General features: G+C 41.5%; 1 protein-coding gene across 1 annotated transcript; it reads left to right on the top strand.

Moving 5' to 3' along the window:
- Positions 1 to 20753: 20753 nt before the first annotated feature.
- LOC308120134 (uncharacterized protein) lies at positions 20754 to 21227 on the top strand (the record flags this gene model as incomplete). The annotated part of the gene is made up of 1 exon (XM_080480563.1): positions 20754 to 21227. One exon carries the CDS (start codon positions 20754 to 20756, stop codon positions 21225 to 21227), a length of 474 nt encoding a protein of 157 aa, XP_080336689.1.
- Positions 21228 to 25917: the final 4690 nt, after the last annotated feature.

Raw genomic sequence — 25917 nt, 5'->3', positions numbered from 1 at the left:
AAACGGCATCATTCCAACCGCTTTTACCCATAAACGGGGAAAATGTGTCTGTGTGAAGGTGATACAATAACTTTCCATGTGTGGTCAAGTGGAGTCCTGGAGCTCTGCAGCACAACAGGGTCACTGCCAGCTGAGAGACAAACCACCTAAAGATGTGGACGAACATGGTTTGGTTTGATTTTCCAGTGGAGCATTGCTGCCATCTTGTGTAATTAACTTAACACACACGATGACAAACTGACACAGTACCCTTTTTGCTTGAAAATTATGAATAAAATGTCCTCAAACCCAGATAATAGCTTTATGTCTCAAGCAGAGCATCATGACAGACTAGACTTGTATTCATCTGTTGTTCTCAGCACTACCGCGCGTGAATAAAAAGCAATTAGTGTTTGGCAATTACATGAAAGGTTGCTTTGATTACACTTGTGTGCGCTTTAAGAATGTAAAACACGATGCGATTACTGTTTTTATTTGGAAAGGCACCATTTTTCGCACGCAAAACAAACAGTCATGTCGTTCCAGGAAGCATGGTTGTACAAGGTCCTTTAGGCAATTTTATCTTAAGGATGAATTTTATTGGTTACTAACACAAATAAATAAATAAACACAAATAGAAATGGGGAGCGCACCTCTTCGGCTCCTCTGACCATCTCATAGACTTGAAGATAAACTCACACGAAGGACATGTACAGTCTGTACATGTACTCAGTCCATTGGTGCAACTTTAATAAAAGTGTTCTTCTACCGTGAGGGAAAATATAATTTTTTCCCCATGCCACACATATCATGTGCAAATCATCAATAGTGTGTGGTTCTATCTTTAACCGCTTCCTTGTAATGGATTTCTTACTGGCTGCCAGGATTGCAATAACTTAAAATGAACATCAGGTCTCATTTAATAATTTAAACTTTGACGTGAACATATTTTTTAACGAGGACGGGCAGAACAAAAATATATTATAGATTTGAGCCAATGTATAAAACAAAGCTGTGTTTTCTGTACTTAAAAAAGAAAGTGGACATACACTTTGTAAATACAGCTATATGTCATTATTTCAGATGAAACATCAATTTTCTGATAGAATTTACACGTTTTTTGTTTGTTTTTTGTTTCACTTAGACAAACTGACACTTTTAGTTCAATTGAATATTTTATGGGGGGAAAAATAAATTTTCAACGTTAATATTTGTCATTGAGAAAAAAAAACAGTTTGTTTAACATCAATACGTTTTTAAAAAGCAAACTCAAGAGATGCAATACAATTAAAGTTCGATTGAGTGATTTTTACAGGAGGAAAAAAAGCAGTCTCAATCATGCTGATGTAAATTTCTCCTTACTTCAATCAAAACTGTTTCAAAGCATAATCTCATGACGAGGATGAATGATATATTCATGTTCATAAAGTGATAGACAGCAGGTTTCTATTGACTGTTGAGTCCAACTATGACGTCAAGAAACTAAAAACAGTGACCTCTTGTGGCACCTTCCTGAATTACATCTAAAATGAAGGCAAGTGGAGGGAAAGTGGCCTTTATCTTTGCGTCATCACGAACATAAATTAATCTGTGGTTATTTAAAAGTGCCAACAGGCTGTTTTCCTAAAACCTTCTATAAGCCGAGTGATCAAATTGCACTTTGGCAATGACAAACAACAACGCCGCGCACATTTCCTCCCTGACATGTTTTAAAATTGGAACAAAATCTCATTTAACAGTACGAGGTTGCTTATATGGAAAAGTTGACAAGATAAATGACATAAACAGAGTGTAACACCGGCAGGCTGATTGCTTTTCTTTAATGAGCTCAATCTCCAGAGATGAACCCACAGAGTACCTCCAGCCGCTTCAATGCTGCCTGTTACTATTTCCACGAGTACCTACTTATATCCTCAGCCAGACTCCTTCCCCCGTGCGCACCCCTTCACCAGAAACCCACTCAGATTCTGGATGGTGACGGCGGAAGTGTTGCCAAGACGAGGTTATTTTCAACAGCGAGGAAGAGGAAGAAGTCAATTTATAGACCCAAATTTAGCACAGATTGACTAAACAAACAGAAATAGTCGAGTGTTCTGTGGAAGACTTCAAAAATGGGCTCCGAGCACACCCAAAACACAGTGAAAGTTTTCCGTTTTCACTTTAAAACTTTGTGTGAACGTGGCCTCGATCTACTGAAAGTGTCTCTCAGGGATTAAAATCACTACCAAAACATCTACAAAAGCCAAAACAACCCAAACCAAGATGTTGACTGTTATTAAATTGCCATAGAGCTTCATGAATGTGACCTAAAGTGTGTGGAGAACAACTACGTATACAACTTCATAAGCTGTGCGATCCTCATTTTCAAGGTGCAACTTGTTTCAATGCTCCAGATGAATTATACTTGTTGCGAGTTTTCCTCAGTAAGGTTGCAGACCTCGTGTTACTCACAGAGGGAGAGTCACAAGCAACAAAGTTGTTGTTTTTTTTCCATGCAGCTTTTTCTTTGGACATGACAGCAACAGCGTAGACAAGTGTTTTGTTCTCCAGCTAAAAGAGGCGCCCAGCGGAGTGCAGACAATAGAGCGTATCAGTGACAATATGATGGAAACCCTTTGTTTAGACACCATCTGCAACAGTATCAAGATTTTGGTAATCCACGTTATGGGTCGTCGATATCAATGACATATTAAAAACGTTCATACTGGAAGGGCACAAACCTTTTTTTTTTTTCTTCCTGTAAGCCTTCGCATAAATTAAAAGAATAAAAATAAAAATGTTAAGCAAGATTTAAAAAGGACTACATTTTATTTATTATCCGTCAGGTTTTCCAGAGGGAGCCTTAATGAAACGGCTTGACAATTCAGTTGGTAGCTCGTCACAGGAAGAGCTGTGGATTTCAAGTGTTATTCAAGCAGCGTAGCAACATGATCAAATTACCATAAATAACAACCTTTGACCAAATCCCAAGCCGGCTGAAATGAAGTGTAAAGCTTTTGTTTGTTTTTTTACATTTTTAAAACAACTATGTAAAAGAGAAGAAGAGTTGCCACTTTGTTCGAAGGTGAATTATCTCACACGCCCACTTGGTTTTATCTCAAAGCCTCATTAATAGGCAGCAGCGCCGCTGAGATATTGGCGCCGACAGGCTGATCTCACACGCTTCGAACCTTGTAATCGAGAACGACCTGGAAACACAACCACATCCCTGCAAACCGCTAATCATCCCTCCACTGTGCGCGGCAGGCTAATCAGCCAGAAGACACTGCATTCAACAACCTATTGAAGCCTATTTAACAGCAAGAAAACAAGGGGATGTTTTAGTGAAGCCACTGCCTGTTATTAAGCCCAAATAACCAGCACGGGATGCCATTCCAAAAGGGAAATTAGAACAACGTGCACACACTAAATAACACTTTTAAATGACACTGCTTGTTGATGCTTTGCCATTTTCCATCTCCAAATTTCTGCTCACAAGTCACTGTTGGCACCAGTAACTCTACTTTTCTTAAATCTTTGACCAGCAATCAGTCATGTCAAAACAAACGCCGCCATTAGCACGGTTTCTTTCGAGCGGGGTCGTACAGAAACAGGACTGTAAAAAACCCAAGAGGAGTGAAATCAAAGAGTGGGACATTGACAGGATGTCTAATAAATGAAGAGAGCACGGTTGTGCGTGCGTGTCCCAAAAAAATGGTTGATCAGATTATATAAACCGAGGAAGTAATCCAACTGCGGCCTCTAGTGGCCGTATTTATTATGACAATGGCAATGTATAGAGGCCAAGATTGAAATAATGTTTACATTTTTGGAACGTCGGTTTTATTCCATGAAAGTTAAACATATTTTAGTTTGGCCCAACGTGCAACATCAATGTACAAGACTTTACTTTATCCAGAGCACCACAGAGGAAGAAATAAGAAAGTCGCTTGACGCATATCTCACATCGAGAATGAATTAGTTGGGTCCTGTTGTACTCTATCATTGTAAGAGCGCTTTGAGATGTTTGTTGATGTGATTTAGCGCTTTACAAATAAAATTGAATTGAATTGAATTGAATCAACCTCGAGAATCACTTGTTAAGCTAAAGAATTGTGAACAGCTTTGGAGGCTTTTTAACCAAGAAGTCGTGCTCTGTCCATGAATTTGGTGACATTGTTGATCTGGTTTGGCTCGTATGCTTCAGGATGATCTTTAATAGATTGCCATGCTTCTCATTTGGTTGTTGGCAAGCGCCGGCACGCTGGAAGCTTCAGCCCAGAATTGATGCGGCCGAAATGAGAACCCGACAAATTAGTGGACGGAGGAGCATCTCAGCGCTTTTCTGATTTAAGGTCACAGAAGATTTATGGAAAAGATGTCAGACCACACTCACACTTGATCTTATAATGGAACCGGTGACATTTTAAGCTCTGACAAGCTGGATTGCACAACCCCCCCCTCCCCCTCCATAGTCCTCAAAAAGCCTGCCACAAAAGTATCAACACATTTTAACATTTGTTTCTATTTGAGTAAATGACAGTCTTGCTTTGAAGAAAAATGAGAGGATCCTTTCAAACCATCTAATCATGTACTTATTATTCAAATTATATATCTTTTTTTTTTATTCACACATTGATCCCATGGATAAAAATTGCGCTGTTCATCCTGCCTGCGATGGACTCCGCTATTAGTGAGTGTGACTCACCAGCTCACCTGCAGTCCCTCGCACTCTGGCGCATCCCGCCATTATCAGTAATGATTACCTGCTGTCACCCAGTCTCGCTGCTTCAAGAGGGCCTAATTTGGGCTGAAGGACCTGTCGTGATCACCTCACCGTGGATTGGGACACAAGAAATTGCAGCTCAAGTGGGAAAGAGCTTCGATGTGCACACTTTTGCCATAATGTGGTTATGGCTTATTGTGCATATAGATAGCTACTATTAAGAGAAATTCACTTCCATTTTTATGGGGGGAGAAAGGTCAGGTCAACCTTCTGGGGTTTGTTTAAACAAGATGTCAACAATAGGGAGCGCCTTCCCAATTCAAGTCACGGCACTCTCTTTGTGTTCACAAAGAAAACAAAATTCAAGAACTTAAAAGTTGATAATCCCATCTTTCATTGAAAGACTGAATAGTCCTCATCCCTGTACACAACGCACACGAGTTCATTTCTCAAACTCTGATATGTGTGTATGTATATCACTGTAGATCGCAGCAGATCAATTATAACAAGAAAGAAGAAAGTTGAGCAGGTGGGATGGATGGATGGATGGATGATATACAGGATGCTCTACTGAAAATGGAGGTCATGGACATAAAATCTGAAAAAAAAAGTTCATGTGTCAATGTTACCATTTTAAGCCAAATTGTCCTGCTGTACAACCCTTTGAATTCATTTGCACTGATGAGAATAAACACAACTAGAAATAGTGTCAAAAAGAAAAAAATTTTTTTTTTTAATGGGGATGGTAAATAATCCAACTCAAAAAATCTCAGTGACATGAAGTATTCTGACTTATTGTGGACAATATTATATTTAGACTTCAACTTCCTTGAAACACACGGTTGGAAAAGTCACACTGCTCTGACACTGGATGAGGAGAAGACGAGACATAACCACTAATCTGAAAAAAACCCCACTGGTGTTACTCTGGTGGTTGTTGCTACTATATAAACTGAGGAAGACTATTAAGAGTGGCGGTCTTTCTCTCAATCATCCGACTTGTGTTTGTACCTTTAACAATCCTAAATAAACCTTCTCTGTGTGCATCGAAGCCCTGACTCCTCGTCTTTGGCTCCATCTCAGAAGATTCCACAACCCTAGAGGAACCCAATTAATTTAAACATATCCCCAAGGTAAGAAAATACTGTCCAGCCCACATGAGTTCTGGTCTCCACAGGAAGCTATAAGGAGAAGAAACCCGGAAGTAACGACATTAGGTGACACACAATCACAAGCAATATCGCTGCTGCTGCTGCTGCTGCTGCTGTCAGGTCAGAATGAGGGAAGAAACTGAGCTGCGGTCCCCTCCGCTCTTTATAGGCACTCTGATTGCTGAGGAGCCACACCTGTTGGGGGGAAGGAGCCCCAATGAGAAAGGTGATCAGCCAGAGGGAGGGAATGTCACGTTTACATTACCTAAAAAAAGGTTGACACCGTCAGATGAGAAAATGGGTGAAATGAAACCAAAACAAACGCCTTCTGATGACCCGCATCGTTTCTTTGAAATCCCATGCAAATCAGAGACTGGATTGAATTGATCTGATGCCGATTTATGCCATATATCCTGCTCGTCCCACATAAAACCAGCATACGCTGTTTTCTGGTGACACACCAGACCGGTTTCAATAATCAGGATTATTATGCACAGGTTTTAAAAGTGAATAAATAAAACCATTTAATTCAATCTCTTAAAAAAATATAAATTGCATGAGTAAAGAGGTTTCTGTGTCTCACAATATTTCCTCTATTTGAATAGTAAGTCAGGACTCTGGGGAAACCTTGAATGAATGTGATTTTCCACTAAACTATAGATTGACTGATTTGCAGAATCATTAGATTACATAGATCATTTTGTTCCGATAGAGGGTGTTTCTCATTGCGTGAGTGGAAATGTACACGTTCTGCTTTTTAAAATGCACTGGGGCACATTTCTATTACCTCTCAAGATCTAACGTTTCCTATTCCTTCAGGCACCAAGAGGAGGCACTACTCTATTTGTGTAAGTCGGTCTAATTATTAGTTTTAAGTATTAGGTGTAAACCTGAATTCACAATCCATTGCGACGTAAGATTTCTTTCAGTGTTTCTTGTGGAAGACACATCCAGGGCTGTATTTACTGTAGAAGAGCTTCAGGGAGTCCAGAGAAACTGGGACTTTTAAACATCAGGTTGGGATTATTTGGAGTAGAGTGACAGGCGATAACAAAAATGTGTTTTATTTCCGTTTACCGGTGCGTGTCTCTGTTCCGTTGTTATTGTTGATTGTGCTCCATTGCCCAACCAAGTAATTGATAAGCATAATGCAAAAAATGTATTATCATTAATAAATGTATGTAAGTGTGTCGTCCTCCAACACCAAGGTCAGAAAGTTTGATCGCCATCCTCGCCTGTCTGTGAGTCACTGTCCTCGGACAAGAAAAGACTGCTCTCCAAGTTGTTCCCAATGGAGGCTGAGCACACAGTGGCTCTGTTGCCACATGTGAGTGTGCAAATGAATCAACTGTGCTTTGAGACTGCTAAACAGCTAGAATCCACGACGTTAGCGAAGGCCATGTTTACATCAGGTCCTATCTGTGCCAGATTTCCTTCATCAAGACAAAGCCTGATGATGTTGTCTCGCTTGTAAACTCCCTGGACAGATTTCAGTGGTGTTTTGACCTTCACCGATGGACGCATAGTTTTGGTCACGGTCACTTCTATAAGCACGTGCCATCAGACCAGGTGAACCGGGCTGAATAACGTAGTAGAGCGCCGATCAAGTCTTACCTTGAGGTTTGAATAAGTGGCTGATTGTGTGTGCAGTAAAGCTCCCAAAAACATGTCGCTCTTCCACCGTGCAGCAGGAAGAAGATTACATCAGTCAGCAACAGTCTCTTTAGAGCTCTACTGCTTGTAACTGAATATATTTAAAGTACATACATGTCTAACTCTGGGTAATCATTGTACAATTATTACAGGGGACGGACTCCTCAGTACGAAATGTAGCCGTCCTCAATAAATGTGTCTTTTGAGATTTGAAAGAATGGTTAAAAACAAGTCCGCATGGGGAAAACATGTGAATTGAAAACAAATTTTCAACCATGCACCAAAACAGTGACATTTCACAATTTAATTTGTACTTATCAAACGCCCACCTCAGTGCAGGTTTCTTCATGTTAAAATACAATTTTTCTTTTCCTCTGTCGCCCATACTTGCTCATGTGAAATTGTCGGGTTTACTTTTGTATAAATGCCTTGAGATGACTGTGTTGAATTTGGCATTATATTGAACAAATTAGATCGATTTCCGAGGTTAATAATACGTGTCGAATGAAAAATGAAGGTTTGATTGATGCAAACCTCTCTGACAAGCTTCTGACTAATGCTGAAAATTCATGCGTCAATCATTTTTAATACTGAATTCATTAAAAGGTGTGAGGCTGCGTCAGTTTAGGTCAGTCGACAGCAATTTCAAAACATGAGCTTGGGTTTTTAATGGTTTTCCATTAATGAAATGCTGCATAATCCACCAACACCCTCACTACATCCTCTGGTGGTAGAAAGTGGTATTACAAGTGGGAACAACCCAGGGCTGGTTTAGTCACATTTAGTAATTTTAGGTTAAGGATTACACATGTAAAGTATTACAACATTCCAACAATATAGTATATAATATAAGAGTTTTGCTTAATTTTGACCTGGTTAAGTGTTGACCTTTAGTGTAGAACAGAAAATGGCACCCAGCATAAAAAAAAGCCCAGTAAAATAAGTCTCTAGGCAAGGTTGTTGAATACAGATATCTCGGTTTGTACACACAAAAGTTCAACTAACTAACTTAACGTGTGTTGTTTTATTGTTTTTATATAATAGCCATTAGCATTAGCACGCGTAAAGCAAACCGTTTCACTTCAAAGATCCATATATTTCTTTAAAACAGTGAAACTGGACTGAGAGAAAACCTGCACTTGCCAATTGGATCCATCAATAAACCAACTTAACTTTAAAGTTGTTTTTTTTTAGTTTAGTTTAGTTTCGTCTAATGAGCAAAATGAGGAGCACTCCATTATTAATTTATTTTTTCGAGGAGACCTTCAATTTTTGGAAGGATGAGTCACACTAAAATCTTGCAATCAGGCATATTTTAATGAGCTGACCGTGTGCGAGCGCGGTCTCGGTCGGTGAGCTACTAAGCTTTTGTTTTTCAAAAGGAGTTGAGAGCGCATTTCAGGGTGTCTAATAAAGACGACAACCTGAATATTCATGATCGGCACTCTGGGCCGCTTGCGATGTTTTGGAAATGAAGCTTACTCAGCTACTGTGAGCGTCGGCTAAAAACAGAAATAGAAAGAATATGACAGCAAATTGCACAAAACGCAAGCGTGTCTCTGCGTGCGTGCTTTGTTTGCCTCAATGAATCCACTGCTTATCATTTTCTATATCCTCCAGATAACATAAATGGGACATTGAGTGAGTTTTTAATCAAATGAAGGCAGCAGAACAAATCCGTCTATTTCCTCGAGGCTCAAACACTGAGCGGTTCCAATGACGTCGGCATACCGTGTAAAACGGGATGGAATCAGAATGTTCCAGTTCTGTAAATCCTATATATTTTGGAGAACAGTCGGCATGAAAATTAGTAAATATGCACAAAAAAAAAAAAACTTAAAATTTGCAATTTACGAATAGAGTGTTCCGCTGGGGACTAACAGGTCTTTATGATATGATGGAGCCAGGTTGTTCAGAGCTTAATAGGTTTAAAGAAGGATTCTATACTCTGTTCTACACTTAAAGTTCCAGTACCAGAATCCACACAGGAAAAATTATAATTGACAAAGTTTTAGTTTGTGTGGTACGTCTCTAATACCTTGTCAATACCTTTCTTAACGATATCCGTCATTACACTCACAGAAACGAGCATTTTCAGCGTTTAAATTTCGTGGAACGTCCTCTGGTTTGTTGACTTCTCGGCAACTCACAAGATCCCGTTTGTACACTCGATCTCGATCCGCACTGGAACTACACTCTCGGATCCCGTTCACAACATATAAGACTATCCTCGTGGCTTGAAGACTCTTTTCTTTGGGAAAGTCTGGCTTTTTATCGGGCAGAATCAACGTTGAGTCAAATGTTGATATTTTTGCTTGAGCTGCTGCGACTTTGGTGTGATCAATTAAGGCAACTGTGGGTTGGAAATTAATGGAAATGAGTGGTAATGTTCTTGTTTTCATGTATTGTGATAGTGATACCTTTTTTTGGGGGGGGGGTTAACTTTAATGAAGTGATGCTATTATTGTAGTGATGTGATCTCTCCTGCTAGTTACTGTCAATACCCTTGTAGAAACATCATGAATCAGTTGAAGCGTTTTTAAACAGTTATTTGAACAACAAATGGGGAATTTCAATAGTAGCCAATAAGTACAGAGACTCGTGAGGTCTTTGTAAAGCTTTTTCTGTATTTCTTTAATTTCTTTGTAAAGCATAGTAAATTTCCCTGTGTTTGAATGGTGCGCTATAAATACATTTGCCTTGCTTTGCCTTGCCGAGTCTACAGTGGAAGTAAGAAATACATGGGTTACTCAGTGTCACTCTGAGTCAACGGATTTTTTTTTTTTTTTTTTATTCCACTGTTGCCTTAGTCTGGACATTTTCGAGTCGTGTCTCTTTTGAGCAGACATCTTTCTTTGAAGTTAATAATCATGAGAGATGAACTCCCCGAGTACTTTTGCAATTTTCTGCTGAGTGTTTGAATTTGCCCACGCAGCCTTTCGCAAGACGTTCAAGCCCTCACTCATCGTCATTTATTAACGATTCAGCCTCAACCCAGATGAAGTTTTCAACCCCGATCTTGTCACTGATCCACTCAAAAGTCAAAACATGAGCGATGATCTGTTCCCTTAAACTATTGCTCACCATTTGTCTGTCTTCAGTTGGCCGTTTGGTTCCCGGCATCAATTTCTGAATATTTCTCAATCTAAACACCTACGTTTTTAGTTTTTTTTTTAAATATTCAATAAGAATTTTAGCAGATTTTGCGATTTTTCTTTACTCTAAGTTGTGATTTATTATGATTGGCATTTTAGTCCGTTTCAAGCTTTCCAACAGGATTTCAATAAATATCGTCAGCGTTAAATTACATTTTCTTAAGGCCGTGTTTATACAACGTTTCAAATGAAAATGCATTGATTTACGTCTTTGTTCGAAATGCTGTTGTGCAAAACAAAAGCCCATGTTTACTCCCAAACATATGAAAACTGACTGTGACTGTATGAATCTCATTCTAACATATGTGTAATTTGAAGTAGTATCATTTTTGTAGTTTTATATTTTAGTTTGTATGCTGAGGTCCAATTTGCATCATTTTAAATTCCTCAAAACTGCATTTTGCAGTGTTCAGAGTTGGTCTCAACATCAAGTGATACAGCCATCGATTGTGATCATTCCTTCTTTCAGTCCACAGAGAAAGCTCACAACTTCCCACGTTGCCGTCTTATGCCTCCGGTCTACCGAGGATCTGCTCCAGGCTGCTGCCTGACGACTCCGCCGTTTCATCAACCCGCCTGCTAATCGCGCCCATCGCTAGACCAGACGTCTGGAAGATGAATGCACCTGGGGTTCGCTTTTATTTTTCCCCTCTGTAAAGGAAGAGATAGTTTCTGCTGAGCGCCGGCTACAAAATTGCGCCGCCAATGACGGAGGAGTCTTTAAGTGTCTGTACTGTTCAAACTGACTGATGGTTTTGCTCAGTCTGTCGGGTAAAAATGACAGTTCCCTCTTGGGACGTGTAGTGAAGCAACACAAAATATTTAATTCCTGGGTGATGTATTGATCATTGTCACGATTGGTGTCGCTGTCGCGCTGGTGATTCTGAAGACGCCCGCAGGCCGTGACGCAGGCTCTCGTCGATGCGCGCGGTGGTGTTTACAGTCAGAGTCACTTCTATCAGCCAACACAGAAGAAGGATTTATATATTATCTAATTGTCACTTCGAAAATGTCTGCGTGAATGGAGACGTGACGTGTTTCTCCGTTTAGGGCTTGCATGAACTGAAGTTTTAATATCTAACCGGTGCAGTTGTCGGAGAATATTATGAATTATTAAGCAACTCCCGTCAACAAAACTTTAAAAAGTGCACATATTTATCAAGGTCCACATCAATTTCCAATGTATTTGCATGTCACAATTTAAAAAAATTTTTTTAACACAATCTACTCTGTGTTGTCGACAGTGGCCATTTATTTCTTGACAACAGTTACGCGTTATATGGTCATTTTGATCTGATTATGCAGACGTTCATTGTGCAATACAAATTTGAATGGAAATACTTTGAATGAAAACAAATTCAATAGCAGAGAATGTTGTTTTAGGGAAAGATTGGAAAAAACTGAAAGTGTCAGGAGACTTCAGATGATTGAAATGGAACAAACACGCAGCATGATAGCGTGGACTAAAAAAAGAAAACATAAAGAGATATGTGAAACATGATTTCATTAACAAAAGAAAATCACCAAGAGTTGCAATTCAGTCGTTCAGTAGAACACTGAGTCACTTCTAATCGCTCACTGAATGATCCTCTGGGGCCATTGAAAATACTTTGTGATGGATGGCCTTCAAAAAATGCTTTTTAATGTAATGAATATAACTGAGACGGTGGTAATTTTGTCTTCCCAGAATGGCACGGCATAAAAGAGGGCGCCAGGTTCCCTCAGGGACAACACAATATTTAGCATTCAGTGTCTTCATCCTTTAAAATTCCACAAGAGTTCACTTTCGGTTGTGTTTCGGCTTGGCAGCTTGCTGAAACGATAATGCCTCTGTGAGTCTAGTTGACATCTTAACGCAGAGCAGAATTTAACATTTCAGAAATGTTCGAGGCGGCTTGGTAGTTCCTCTGGGAAATTTAGCTTTTACCCGCTAAAACATTTCCCGTCCTCTACGTTTTGTCATTTAATAAAATAAATAAGCAACTCCTGTTCAACGCTACAGTTTCAAAATTGCATATAAATACACCTTGACGACTGGGAAATGAGACTTTATGAGCAGCATGACAAGGGACTGGTTAAAAACTGTGTAAGACGAGTTAGCATTTTCTATCCCTCTGGAAAGATGCTGTATTGTTTTAGTTTAATAACGTCTACATTTAGAGTGATGTCGTTTGTAATGTTTGCACATAGAGACGATTCGTTATTGAGGATGGATTCAAATATAGATTTGAATCTAATTGAAAGTTTTTCTTTCTCCCTTAATGACATAACACCCACACACGGTTGTCATTCCGCTTCTTTTTTTTCCTCCTCAGCACCATCACATTTAACCAACACACTGAGCAGCTCCACCCTCCCTATCAATACTGCAGCGGGGTTATTTAATGTCAGATCTGCTTTAATTTAGCCACGTCTTTGGGTGTGTGTGTGTGTGTGTGTGTGTGTGTGTGTGTGTGTGTGTGTGTGTGTGTGTGTGTGTGTGTGTGTGTGTGTGTGTGTGTGTGTGTGTGTGTGTGTGTGTGTGTGTGTGTGTGTGTGTGTGTGTGTGTGTGTGTGTGATCAGATCCTCTGGGCAGAGCATTGCGATTTTCTCATTGCGTGAATTATTTCTGATTATCGAGTCTTTTTATAAGATTCCAAAGTCTCTCCCAATGCATCTTGTGTTCCCAGATGCTGCATTTTCTTATGCACTAATTTATCTCACATGAGTGAAACACTCCAGTTTGAATTATTGACACTCTTTGAGGAGCTGTAGGGAATCTGAACCGTACGAATGGAGGATTTGACAGAAGTGGTCCCTTGTGTGCGCTGGTGGGCGATTATATGAGGTGGGTTCAGGCAAAGTTTAAAAAGGCGATCGGCAGCCACTTGCTCGACTCCGTCTAGTTGTTTTTGCTGCACTTATTAAACAGCATGTTCTGGACTGTGAAATTCCTTTTTTATGATGTACAACCCCAAAAATTCTCTCAGTGGAACTTGAATAGTTTGTGTAAGAATATTGACATTTATAAAGGGAGGTGAAAGAAACTGGACATTTTTGGCCTCTGCTGATCAACCGAGTCAGATTTACCATTAACGTCTGTCCGGTCTCCGTTCATATGTTAAGTAGTAACCATTATATTCAGTACATGCAGGTCAGCTGCTTCTCTCTGAGTTTCATAAACAAACTTTTTGCTTTCAAACACAAATTCCATTGACTTCCAAGTCATTCACCTTGAGTCCTGACCTTTCTTTTTCTCCTATTAGCATTTCATTGAATGATCTTTATTTTACTTTTACAACCAATGATCCAAAAATGTTGGAAGAAAAATGTACGGAGGAAAAACTGAAAATAGGATTCAATGATTTGCATTGCTCATAAATTATTGTAAAGTATTGTTATTGTAATTAAAGAACATGTCAAGTGGCTAAAGTAAATTATTTTCTGAGGAATATCAGCCTATTTGGTAGGTTGGGACAGGAACAACTGTACAATGGAACGGTCATAGGTAATAATGAAAAAAGGAGGATTTTACAATATGGTTGGGTATAAAAGATCATTTTAAACCCTGTCCTCGTGGAGATGAAAAGTTTCCACATACAAAAGGTTTTTCTCACAATGAAACCTTTTTGAGAAATGTGACTGTCCATACAAAACCAAGAAAAATACATAAAAATGCTGTAGTACTTACACATACCGGGACCGGTGTGGTGCTGACGTAGAGGGCAAATCTCCAAAAGTGAAGACTCGCCGAGATTGGACCTCTGAAAGACTATCTACTAAAGACATGGAAGAGGTTTCTTTCTTCAAAATTACATTACAAATAAGTCCCAGCTGTATCAAAAGCAGGGCAAGAGAAAGAGCACTGTTATTAGAATGAACTAATCTCAAAATGTGGAGATGTTCCTGTCTTCTACAATAAGTGAATATCGCATGTTGATCTAATATCATGCAGCCTAGCTGATACATGCCTACGAGAGAAAACAATGAATTTTCATGAATTAAACATTAATCCAGCTTGTTAGCTTTTTAAATAAACACTATTCAGACCCCCGCTCTCCCACCGGCGGCCCACAACAGTACCCCTCGAATGATTAAAAGCGGAGAGGTTCTGTCGATGGAGTACTCTCGAGGACGTGTGCGGATGGCAGCAGAGGCGAGGCCGACGGGGAAACGATCTGGCGCCGTCCACTTCCAGATGGGCTTGACAGCATGAACCTCATGGCAGTCGTCAACCTGCCAAGGCTGATCTCAGCGCCTGTCTTGCCAGCGGGCCCCGGGCCTCGCAGGTGCCTCCCCCCGCCTGCCTCCATCCCAGCCGAGCGGGGCGGAAGACAAACACGACGGCCCGGGCAGGACCAAGCAAACAAGCACACGGACACATGCATCCATTGTAAACGTCTCATCACACTCTTATGCTTTTTCATTAAAGCCAAAGTAGGCAAACGTTTTAATAGAATTACTTTAATGACAAATTAATGGAGATGCAGCTGACACCGTCCTCACATAGCCGCTGAGACTTCCTTTGAGTCTGGATCTATTATTAAAGACATAGGAAGGTGATTATCTATCAAAGCTTGGCTTATAATTGTATGCTAATGATGAATATTTATACTTGTGAAGTGGTGCATCTGCACTGCTGTAGTGTTTACTCGACAGAATTCTTGTTGATACGAAGCCACTGTAACAAGCAAATTTAACTATGAGAGTCTTTTACATTCATTGTCCATCACATCGGCAACAGGTCTTTATCAGCACTGCACATCGCTCACACATTCATACATTCAAATCCTGCATTTTTTATCATAACTGCACTAAGTTATTCTCTCATTGTCTCTCTCATCTCACCTTCTGCTTAACAATCACTAGCTCCACTGACCCACAAGGGCTATGCATTCATGTGGTGGGTGGTGTCTTGCGTAGGAGTGGGGGCACGTGTGCCTATTTCCAGCACAAAAGCTGGTGACGATAGCACAGCGGACAGCGGCATGTAAAATCTTTCTAAAGCTCCAATTCGTTCAGCCCCTCTCCGCCTCCTTGTGTCTCTGTGTGTGTGCTGAAACACTCACACCATTCTGCATGGAAGGATTGTTTCATTGGAATGACCTCCTCCCTCACATACAAAGACATCAACTTTGTATCGCTGCTTGTCACACACACACACAGTTACGTCTCAAATGAAGAAGCTTATCTACAGAGGCTCCCAAGTGATTGTGACTCTAAGACCGTAACACAGGAATACCTGAGGATATGCAGTATTGAAGAGCTTGTGAGGGCATTTCAAGGCACTTTCTGCTGGGGAAGAAAAAAAAAGTGTATTTTTGTTAACGCAAGACCATAGATAACTGTTTAGACATAGCTGTCATTTCCCATTGGCTCCATGTTCTCGCTGCTTCTCAAACACTTTAAGTCAACTTCGGGCAGAATTAGGGGTCATGCAAACAGGTGGCCAAAAGAATGGAATATTCCAGTCTTTAGCAAGAGAAAGGGGTTCATTGCTGAAGAACAATGCGGCACTACATCCACATTTTACCATCGTGACGCACAGACACTCAGAATCTTCTCGCCAATCTGTTTCCAGTGACGTAAACACACCGTCCAACAAACTGCAAATGATAGACAGGAATAAAATGTGAAGCGCAGCGACAAATGGGGTTACCCATGGATCACACCAAAAATGAACCACACATGATACTGCAGAGTCCTCGAGCTCTTCTGACTGACAGACGCTGCGCTCATACGCAGGTTGCAGTGATGAGCACTCAAACGGCAATCTCTCATTAACCCCTAAAGGATTGTGTCACACATCTCCTGGTGATTGCAGTGCACACAGGGCAGTGCGCATATAAATAAAACCATGTTCTTACACGACAGCTATGGTTTTTTCTCTTGACTGTTTGAAAGAAAATTGAAGTTAGTAAACTGCTGTTGTACCTTATAATTTCAAACCAGCAACTATTGAGAAAGATCTTGATTGTTTTTAAAAAACACACTGAGGCTCCGTCCACACAAGGATTTCAAGTGGAAATGGAAAACGGTGCTCGGGGCCACTACTTTTAGAAAACGGCTCCCTGCATTGAATTTTTCGAAAACGGTCCAACTCCATCTGTGTGAAAACGGGAAAACACAACTTTTTGAATCACTGCTACTGCACATGTGCACCACGGCTGTAGCAAATAAGGTTTCCACACATGTGCGCTTAGCTGGACAATAACAACGATGTTTGCCTCCAGAGTGTGATGACTCTCAGTCCATATTCTCCTGGGACTTGTTAGTTTTATTATTGAGCGTCACCCATAATAGCGATTCAATTTCGTCATCCGTCTATAAAAATGTCTGTGTACTCACCTCTGTTAATGTTTATAAAGTATTGTTCTCTGAGCGCATGTGTGTTTCATTACAAAAACAACCAACAATGCCAACATGTGGCCTGGCATGCAAACTTAAGCGTAAACAGTGTTTTCAAAGTGTTGCTGTATAAATAATGAACTTTTCTGAAACAAAAATGCAAAGACGATGCATTTTCACTTGAAACACTGTCATGTAAACGGGGACTGAGATTCAAATGTGCTTATTTTAAAATTAACATGTGACTGTCAAGTTTCTACACAGTATATACCTGCATTATTGATGTGAAGTAACAATGTAAGTTGCATGAATACAAATGAATATCAAATGCTAAAAGAAACAGAAATGGTCCTAGAAAGGATCCTTGCGGAACGCCACTGCACAATTTGTCATACTAACTTCAGGTGGTCAATTAAAAATCATAAGACATCGATCATGTGTCTTTAAATGATCAGCTGTGACCAGTACTCTGTCCAGCACTTAGTTTCCTGTTTTAGTTTGAAGCATCACGCTGTGTTCTGTGTTTTGTGCTACTCGGTTTCCCGTCCTCCTGTTTGGTCGCTGTTCCCTTGTGTGATGTGTCTCACCCTGTGCCTGACTGCCCCTGGTGACTGCACTGAAAGTTGGGCTTCTGTCTCTTGTTGCCAGTCCGTCTTTGTCTCTCGGATGCTTTGCCCCGTGCTTTCTGTGATTGTCTGGTTGTCTCTGCGTTTCTCCATGTTTTCTGGGATTTAGTTGTTTCTCCATGTTCCCTGCGCTCCTTGTGTTTCCTGATAGTTAATTAAAGCAGCGCTTGTTTTTCAACCTGCTCTGTCGGTATTTGAAGCGTCCTCCACATGTGACACTGGTGACCCTTTTGAATTGGAGGACTTTGGTATTATGTTGGTATAAACTGTTATTGCAACCTGCAGAGTAGGTTTATTGTTAGGTCACCCTGCCTTGATTGGACCAATTGTGTTACTGTGTAAGTTTGATGAGGTGACACCAAAGCCACACAGTGACACAAAGCTAAGTCATCAATCAAGGCGGCAGGAGTGCAGTTACTCCTGTTTTCAGCAGTATAAAATTACTGTTTTTGTCAATGAGATGCAGTCCATTTTGAAGAGCGTCATTGTGAAACCTGAACAAAATACGGATCTTTTAAAGTGAACTAATATAATATTTCCACAGCAGTATGTTGAGAATGTGCAGTTCCCCGGTACCACACATACCTTATTATTGATTTTCTCATTCAAAGAGACTCCTAAAAGCCTGAATCTGTGGTTTATGACAATTTTCCCCTGGATCCTCCCAGATTGCCTCTGATAGAAACTGCAGGCCCCCGTTTTATGATCTCTGATTTTCCTAAACAGTACAGTGACGCCAACCATTGCTGGGCATGCCCCACTGTCACAAACATACAGTAAGGGACAATTTCTGCTCCAGACAGGGTCTTGTCATTGGTTTTCATAAACACGTGCAGATCTAATTGTTAGAAACTTTTGGATTGTTGAAGCCACAAACAATCTGTTCAAGTGGTTTAAGACACGTAAAATGAAGCACAAAACTTTTATCAAATCAAATGAGATTTAATTGATGTATTCTGTTCCATCTGTCCTCAACACTATGGGCTTAGACTTTTTAAAGACCTGACTGGATTAAAAAGGCTACTCCAAAAAAAACCAGCAGACCTGGCTTGGACGAAATACTATCACTGGACCATACTTAGATACCCCATTATTTCTCCAAAATGAGATATGGAGAGCTTGATGCAAAATAGAGTTTATTCTCATACAGACATAAACCCAGAGTACAGGTGTAAAGTTTTTTCTCTAAGCTTTGTGGCACTTTTCTTGGAGGAACAGCAGCTTATCAAGGGCAGTAAACACATGGAATTTGCGCCTATTTACTAGCAAGGGCAACTACAGTGAATTGCTCGAAAAATGCAGGGCGCCTGTTCAGTAGATTGCCTGGTATGTTCCGGCCAATTGTGTCCGTTGTTAGTGTTATCGAGGCGTCTGGGTGATATTGACAGCTCTGACAGTTAGACGGACTTGCGGTCAAGTGGCCAGTGAAGCTGATGGATTGTTAAGGGGTTACAAGCAAGAAACTGAATGAACTGCAAAGGACTCGACAAAGACCTGCCAAAACATTAGCTCCTCTTACCCTTTGCCACTTTCACCAGACTTTCGCTGATGGGAAACTGTCACTCTGCAGCTCTACTTCCTGTGCAGTTTACCTTAACAGAAGAATCCTGCCTTCGGAGCAGCTGCCATCACGAGACATCGGTCCAAAATTGGACAGTGGTTAATTAGTGCCGAGTCAGTACAATCACTGCCTCGAGAAAAAACACAGCTTGGTAAAATATACAGCGACCAGACACACTCACACGCATTATACTTTGTGCCGTATCACTGGTGATACGAGCCGTCCCAAGTGAACCGTGGCTGTTGGCTCATGTGTCCCGCTGTCATTGTCTGTGAGCGAAAAAAAGGGAACAGGAGCAAACAAGTGGGACATACATTGGTGGAATGTGAGAAAAACAGCAGCGGTGACAAGGACAACCAGCATGCATGTGTGTGGGGAGGGAGTACGGCTAATGGGAGAGAGAGAGAGAGAGAGAGAGAGAGAGAGAGAGAGAGAGAGAGAGAGAGAGAGAGATTGAAATCTTGAATTAGACATTCCCTGTGGAAACACTAAATAGCAATCGGAGTAATTTTTTTAAAATTAGTCATTGTTTCAATCTTGGACATTTGGACATTTATCAACCCTCAAAAATCATAAAAACTGAGATTTAAATATGGAGAAATTTGAAGATATGGGGTTTCCACCTGAAAGTCATCAACTCTGCAGTCTGACTGAAAAAGAAACCCCCCAGTGAAACACATATTTTCTTATTGCTAAAAAAAACCCAAACAAGCCTGAGAGCAGGAGGGACCCAGTGTATAGACAGTGTCTAGCTAAAGCAGGAGGACCAGCAAATCAATGATGATCACATGTAGAAACTAAACCTGCTCCAGACGTTCATTGTTGCTTTCAGCCTCTCATTTACCGAAGACACCACACCGCTGTCATTTACCCAGCAGACCACGAACAAGGAGCCACGCAAGGGGCTTCTCGAATTCCCCGTCACACTAAATAATGAATTAATATCACTGAATGAGACTGCAACTCATCCCCCTCCCCTTCGTCCTGTAGACACTTCACACAGAGAACCAATCGCAGGTTCCCCTGCCGTCTACCACATCCAATATGCTCCTCCTCCTCCCTTCTGTGATTATATAGTCTATGAGCATCGGCATCACAACACACACACGTAGTGCTGCTGCTGGGAGCAGCTCAGGAGACGAGACTGTGTGGAAACATTCACCCATTGATGGACACTGACAATGAAGGGTGAGTGCGTTTTCTCTACAAATGATCAGAGAGAAAATGTTAAAGGGGACACGCGCTTGTATTTTTCCTCATGAGCGTTTCAGTCCGGAGTCTTGGTGAAATGTTTGCCTGTAGTTGTATTGTCTCCTGCGCATTGTCCTATTTTTCTTTTCCATCTCCCTTGCTATTTTCAGCGCACCTCTCTCCGCCTCTTCAGTTGCAGGCACATGCTGACAGCCAGTCTGGGGAGCAGCAACAACAACAGCAGGGACTTCGCTGAGACTGACATCACTGGAAGCAGCTTTAGAGAAACCCCCTGCGGCGTCACGGACTCGGGCAGCAACCACCGGACGCACGCTGAGAGGAACGCCACCACAGCCGTTGTGGGAAGCCGTTCACGCCTCGTTCCCAGGGAGAGCAGCTCCGAGATGGGCTGCTCCTCGGGCCGTCAGCCCCCGGCGGCCGTCCTGCACTCGGACCTGGACTGTGGAAACGGCAGCGAGTCCAACACCTTGCCCCAGGACTCTGAAAACCAGAACCAGGGTTTGAATGGATGCAGCATGGACGGAGGAGACGGGGAGGGGAGCATTGAAAGGGGCCTGGCCAAACCTCCTGAGACTCTCCCCACGCTGGAGAGGCTCGCTCAGGCGACCGGCGGGACGGAGAAGTCCTGGTACCGCTGCGTGTTCCCGTTCGGTGTCATTTCGCTGGTGATCGGCATGGCGGGCACCGGGGTGACATTCACCTTCAACACATTGCTTCAGACCAAAGTGGTGTCGGTCGCACTGTTGTGCGTCGGGGTGGTGATGCTGCTGGTGGCAGCTGTTTGCTGGAGGGCCCACCGACAAAGGAGGAGGAAAAAGAAGGAGGGTGGATTCTTCACTGACCAGGGGACTTTGTGATGAGACTTTTACACATTGTTGTGAGTTCAGGCAGAGGACTTTCATTTGGACATTGTGAGTGATTTACAACTTAATCAAGAGAAAGAACTGAACTTTTGAAAAGCATACACACTCTTATCTTATCACGAGACCAGACTGCTGAAGAGTTGTTATCCAGCCAGTGAAACTCTGTGATATCTGTGACAGATTGATAAAAACACCACTTTAGTGGAGGCCCCACCGCCACCATCCTGAGCACATACACATGGTAAAGTATCCGTCACGCTCCAACCTCCCCCCTCTGCTATCTGATTCCTTCCCATTATTATGGATTCACCTGGAAATCCAAGGCCGCAAAGAGCCAAGAGCACAGTATAGATCACTGCTCTGTGACTGCGCCTTTGTGCTAAGGTAATACATGAGTGATAGCCACCTCAGGAACAGTCATTCAATACCTCTTTAACCTTCCCCACCTGCAGCTTCATAGATGAAGAGATCCGGCGAGTTAACATGAATTCAAGGAAGGTGACCGGAGCAGGCGTATTCAGCAAACTCCTGAACACTTGTGCTTACCAGTTAAAGTGTGCAATCAGTTTACAAAGAAACATCAGTCCACTCTTATGACGAAAACCACACTCACTTGCAGAGATGAATGAAGCATTTTACTATACTACAATAGAGACGCCGCTCTGCTCGAACGTTCAGCCTCCAACCAGTCTGTAGCGGGTGATCATTAAGTTAAAGTACCACACAACAGTGAGGGGCTGTAGACAAAAAGCATTCACAGAAGTCAACATTAAGCAGAACAAGCTTCGTGAGCTCAGCCAGGGAGAAGAACCACAATGCACACTCTTCCCTCACTATTTCTGTTTTGCGGTTTCCTGCCACCAAGTCCTGTGCTTTTTCGTCTGGATAATCACAATCCAGCTGTGCCACATAGATAAAAACCACCACTGCATGATGGATTAATCCTTTCTGGAGTAATGGGGCTGTATTTCTAGTCCTGTTCCACTGATGATATTGGTTTCCCAAGTCACTCCGAGATGAGAATAGATCAACTGTACACTGCAATAGCAGGGAAATCCCATTACAGGGTGACGTAGAGTGTGTCCATGCACCCCTGCTGTACAAAACAGTGGCGACACCACAGCTGGACGAGGAAAAAAAATCAATTATTTTCCCTCTTTGTACCTTCTATTCTCTCCAAGGAAGGATTTATAAAGATTACCAGATGAGAGACATTAAGTTAACCCTTTCCTGGGTGTTGGTTTTACTACACTGTCTGTCCTCATCAGTCAAGTTAGCTTTGCTGTTGTTCAAGTTTGTCTTGATAAATTCCACCCTTTCTTGAACGAGACTGACGGATTTGTTGAGTCCCTCTTTGTTTGCTGTGAATCCAAAATGTAGCATTGACTGAACCAGAATACCTGGAGGTGACGTAGTTTGACGGGAGACCCAGCAGCTTTGTGTCAGCTGTAGCTACGTTATTGTATGCGGTTGTCAATATCCATTGGCTCAATGACTTACTTGGCTCCGGCATTAAACATGAAACCCCCTGAACCCCTTCGTCGTCCTCCGCTTTGGTTATCCAGTTTCACGGGTTTCTTTCAGTTTGCCTGTAAAAACCAGAGATAATCTCAGATAATCCCTCGCAGTATTGATTTCTCTGCGTATCTGTGTACAAATGCTCAATCCCACATATCAAGAAGAATTTAGGTACCGAGTGTAGCCACATTTGAATGTACCTCCAACGTGAGTGTCTTACAATACGCCCCTGTACAGAGTGTAAAGACTATTTATGTATCTTCTATTTTGAAGTAGAGATATTTAGACATACAGTGCCGTATGTATCTATTCGGGGCTTTTGCCCCCTGTTTTTGGTTCCGTTTCAGCAGCTGTGTGGTTGTGACGACTTCAAGTGTGTTGCTGTGAGTGTAAAATGTAACCATTCCATTCCAAAGTGAGACGTTTGCCACTTGACCTACAGATGATGGACAAGGTGGTTATTTATTTTATTTTATTCAATTTAGTTTTTCTTTTTTTTTTATCAAAATAAGCACACAATTGTTAAAAAAAAAAAAAAATCAATCATCTGCAGAGAGAAACGTCTTTTTTGGGGGGGAATGAAACTGTTCAATTGCTTAAGTGGTTGTGGTCAGTTTTACTGTGACTTTTATCAGCATGGTCAAGCTTTTCTCTGAGTGCCTTTTACTTGCTACATCATTATTTCTACGTAAGGTGCAGCTGATTTACATTGTACAGGCCGACTGGTGCCAAGAACAGAGTAGCCCGTAAGCAAGGCAGAAATACTACGGTCTGTGTGAGTGCTGCGGTGTGCATGAAACTACCTTAGGTCACAATTTGATACAGTTCCTTGAGTAAAATTGCCAGAAATACCAAATATTTTTGTCAGAAAGTTTATTTTTTTGTCTCTCTGAAATGTAAGATTGTATCTTTTTTTTCCCCACGGTTTACTGTTAAGCGTCCAAAACACTGAATTAAAAAATGCAAAGACTGGTTTTAGAAATAAAGCTCCGTGGTTGTGTTTTCTTCTCTCAAAGCTGGGAAATGGCGACTGGAAGGCCATGGAGGTTTGTCGTTGAAGCTCCTTGAAAGCAGGAGCTGTGGGCTTTCTCCCCCTGCACCTCTGCGTTGATTCTGCATTACATAAGCAGCCTGACCTGGAAGGTCTGACAATGCCTATAGATACAGAGAAGTCGGGCCTAAAGTCGGGCCTTTCATTCGCAATATATGAATTTGCATAGCAGGCTGAACTTTTCAATTGAGGTTCAAAGACCAAAGTTACTTTCTTAGGTTTGACAAACACTTTTGTCTTCGACAAATACATCCATCGTGTTGTGTAACTTTATGTCAGTGTGCAATTTGTTACGAACCAAATAAAGGTTTCGATGGTTGATTTGTTAGTGTTACAACCTAAATGTGCCTTGAAATAACTGTAGTATTTGCCGCTCTCAAAGTACAATTTTAGCCAATTGAGGTGAGTGAAAAATGTAACGTTCTCTGTTGGGCCATGCTCTGCCTTTTCTCTGGGTCTCATCAGAGACAGAGTTCATTTCTCAGAGCAAACTGAAATATATTTTGGTAAAAATCACAAAAACAGTTGAATCGCTATCAACCACTTTGACCTCTGACATTTCGGGGAATGGTGAACCATCAATGAGTGGATGTGGGTTAAAACACAATTTCATTCAGTTAAGTAGGGTGATTGCAAGCTGAGTCAGCAGTTCTGAGGATGATTTTGAGCCAAACAACAAAGCCATCCTCCGGAGGTTTGTTGAGCGACGCATAAAAGTCATTCAGTTGAATGTGAACTTCTCCTTCTCCTTCTCATGGAGTCAGATTGAAGATCAATCGGTTCAGACTGCAGCTCCTGTGGTGCAGTTTCAGGTTGTTTTTTTGACAGGAGACAGGACAAGAGCTGAAGCAACATGTGGTTTCTTTCGAAATCAGAGAATCAACAGTTCAACACTCCCTGCAGGTCTTCTAGTGATTCTTCCTGTTTACGGTGGCCTTATTCGGCACGGTGTGGGAAAATGAGCCAAAGAATACTTCTAAATGAATCTGTAGAACAAAGTCGGTTTGGATTCGGGTTCATGTTGGTCACAAACTGATCTTTCCCCTCTAAATTCACATTCAACAGTTCCCCATTAACTCTTAATCTCCTCTTTGAACTTCTGTATTAGTTAACCAGCGGACATAAGAGTTCGAAGTTGGTTTGCTCTCGGATCGTAATGAACTGATTAGTTGAAGTCCCTTCGCTCATAGTTTACGAATCGATTCAGGACATGATTAATTAAGCTGCAATACAGACACAGAGATTCCTGGTCACAGTCTTCCTCTAATCCAAAGTTTTTTCCCAGTTATATTTGGCAGTCCGTCTGTGTTGACATCTGCAAGTTTACTCCAATGGAGCTTCATTCGCTCAATGACAGAAGGCAGTCTTCATCACGCAATTGAAATTTCAGAGAATCTATGTATAAAAAAACCCCCAAAACCTTTGTTAATGCTCAAAGAATTTAGACTGACCAATAATATGTCCATTGGGAAATATTCATTCAGAAAATTATACTGGTCCCACATGTGAGAAAAAAGGATGACTGGTTTGGCAAGATAGGATTAAAATCATGGGTGACGTGGCTCGGTTAGAAGTTTGCAGGTTTGATTCCCATCTCTACCAGGCCGCATGCCGAAGTGTCGTTGAGCAAGACACCGAACCCCAAGCTCCCATTGGAGTGACAGTGCCCTGCATGGCTGCAGCCTCCATCAGTGTGTGAATGGGCTTCAGGGCTGCTCACGCAGTTAAAAGGTGCTATATAAGTTATTCTTCTTCAATATACTTAATATACTTGAATATACTAATATACTGACCCATGAGATGTTCACAGGCAATTTGGGCTCCCTAGATTGACCCAAATGTTGCAGCCACAAGGGCCAAGGGTCTTTCTCAGGGACCCCGAGTGGTGACTTGTCCGCCGTGGGCATCAAAGTCTGCTCCTCTAGAATCTATTCCACCATTTCCCCGAGGTGGCATTTGCAATATATTCTTGAAAGCCCAAATCCTTTAAAGCAGCTGTTGAGACGCAGCCAAACAAATTGATTTTTTGTCATGACTCAAGCAAACCGACCTTCCCTCACTTTTCCTGTCACTGTTCCATCACGTCAACATGTCCTACGTAAAGTCTCATTAGCA

Source organism: Lipophrys pholis, assembly GCF_963383615.2.
Source record: "Lipophrys pholis genome assembly, chromosome: 1".
In the NCBI taxonomy this organism is placed as follows: domain Eukaryota; kingdom Metazoa; phylum Chordata; class Actinopteri; order Blenniiformes; family Blenniidae; genus Lipophrys; species Lipophrys pholis.
The sequence above is the reverse complement of the archived record's forward strand: the minus strand, read 5'-3'. Positions and strand labels throughout refer to the sequence as shown.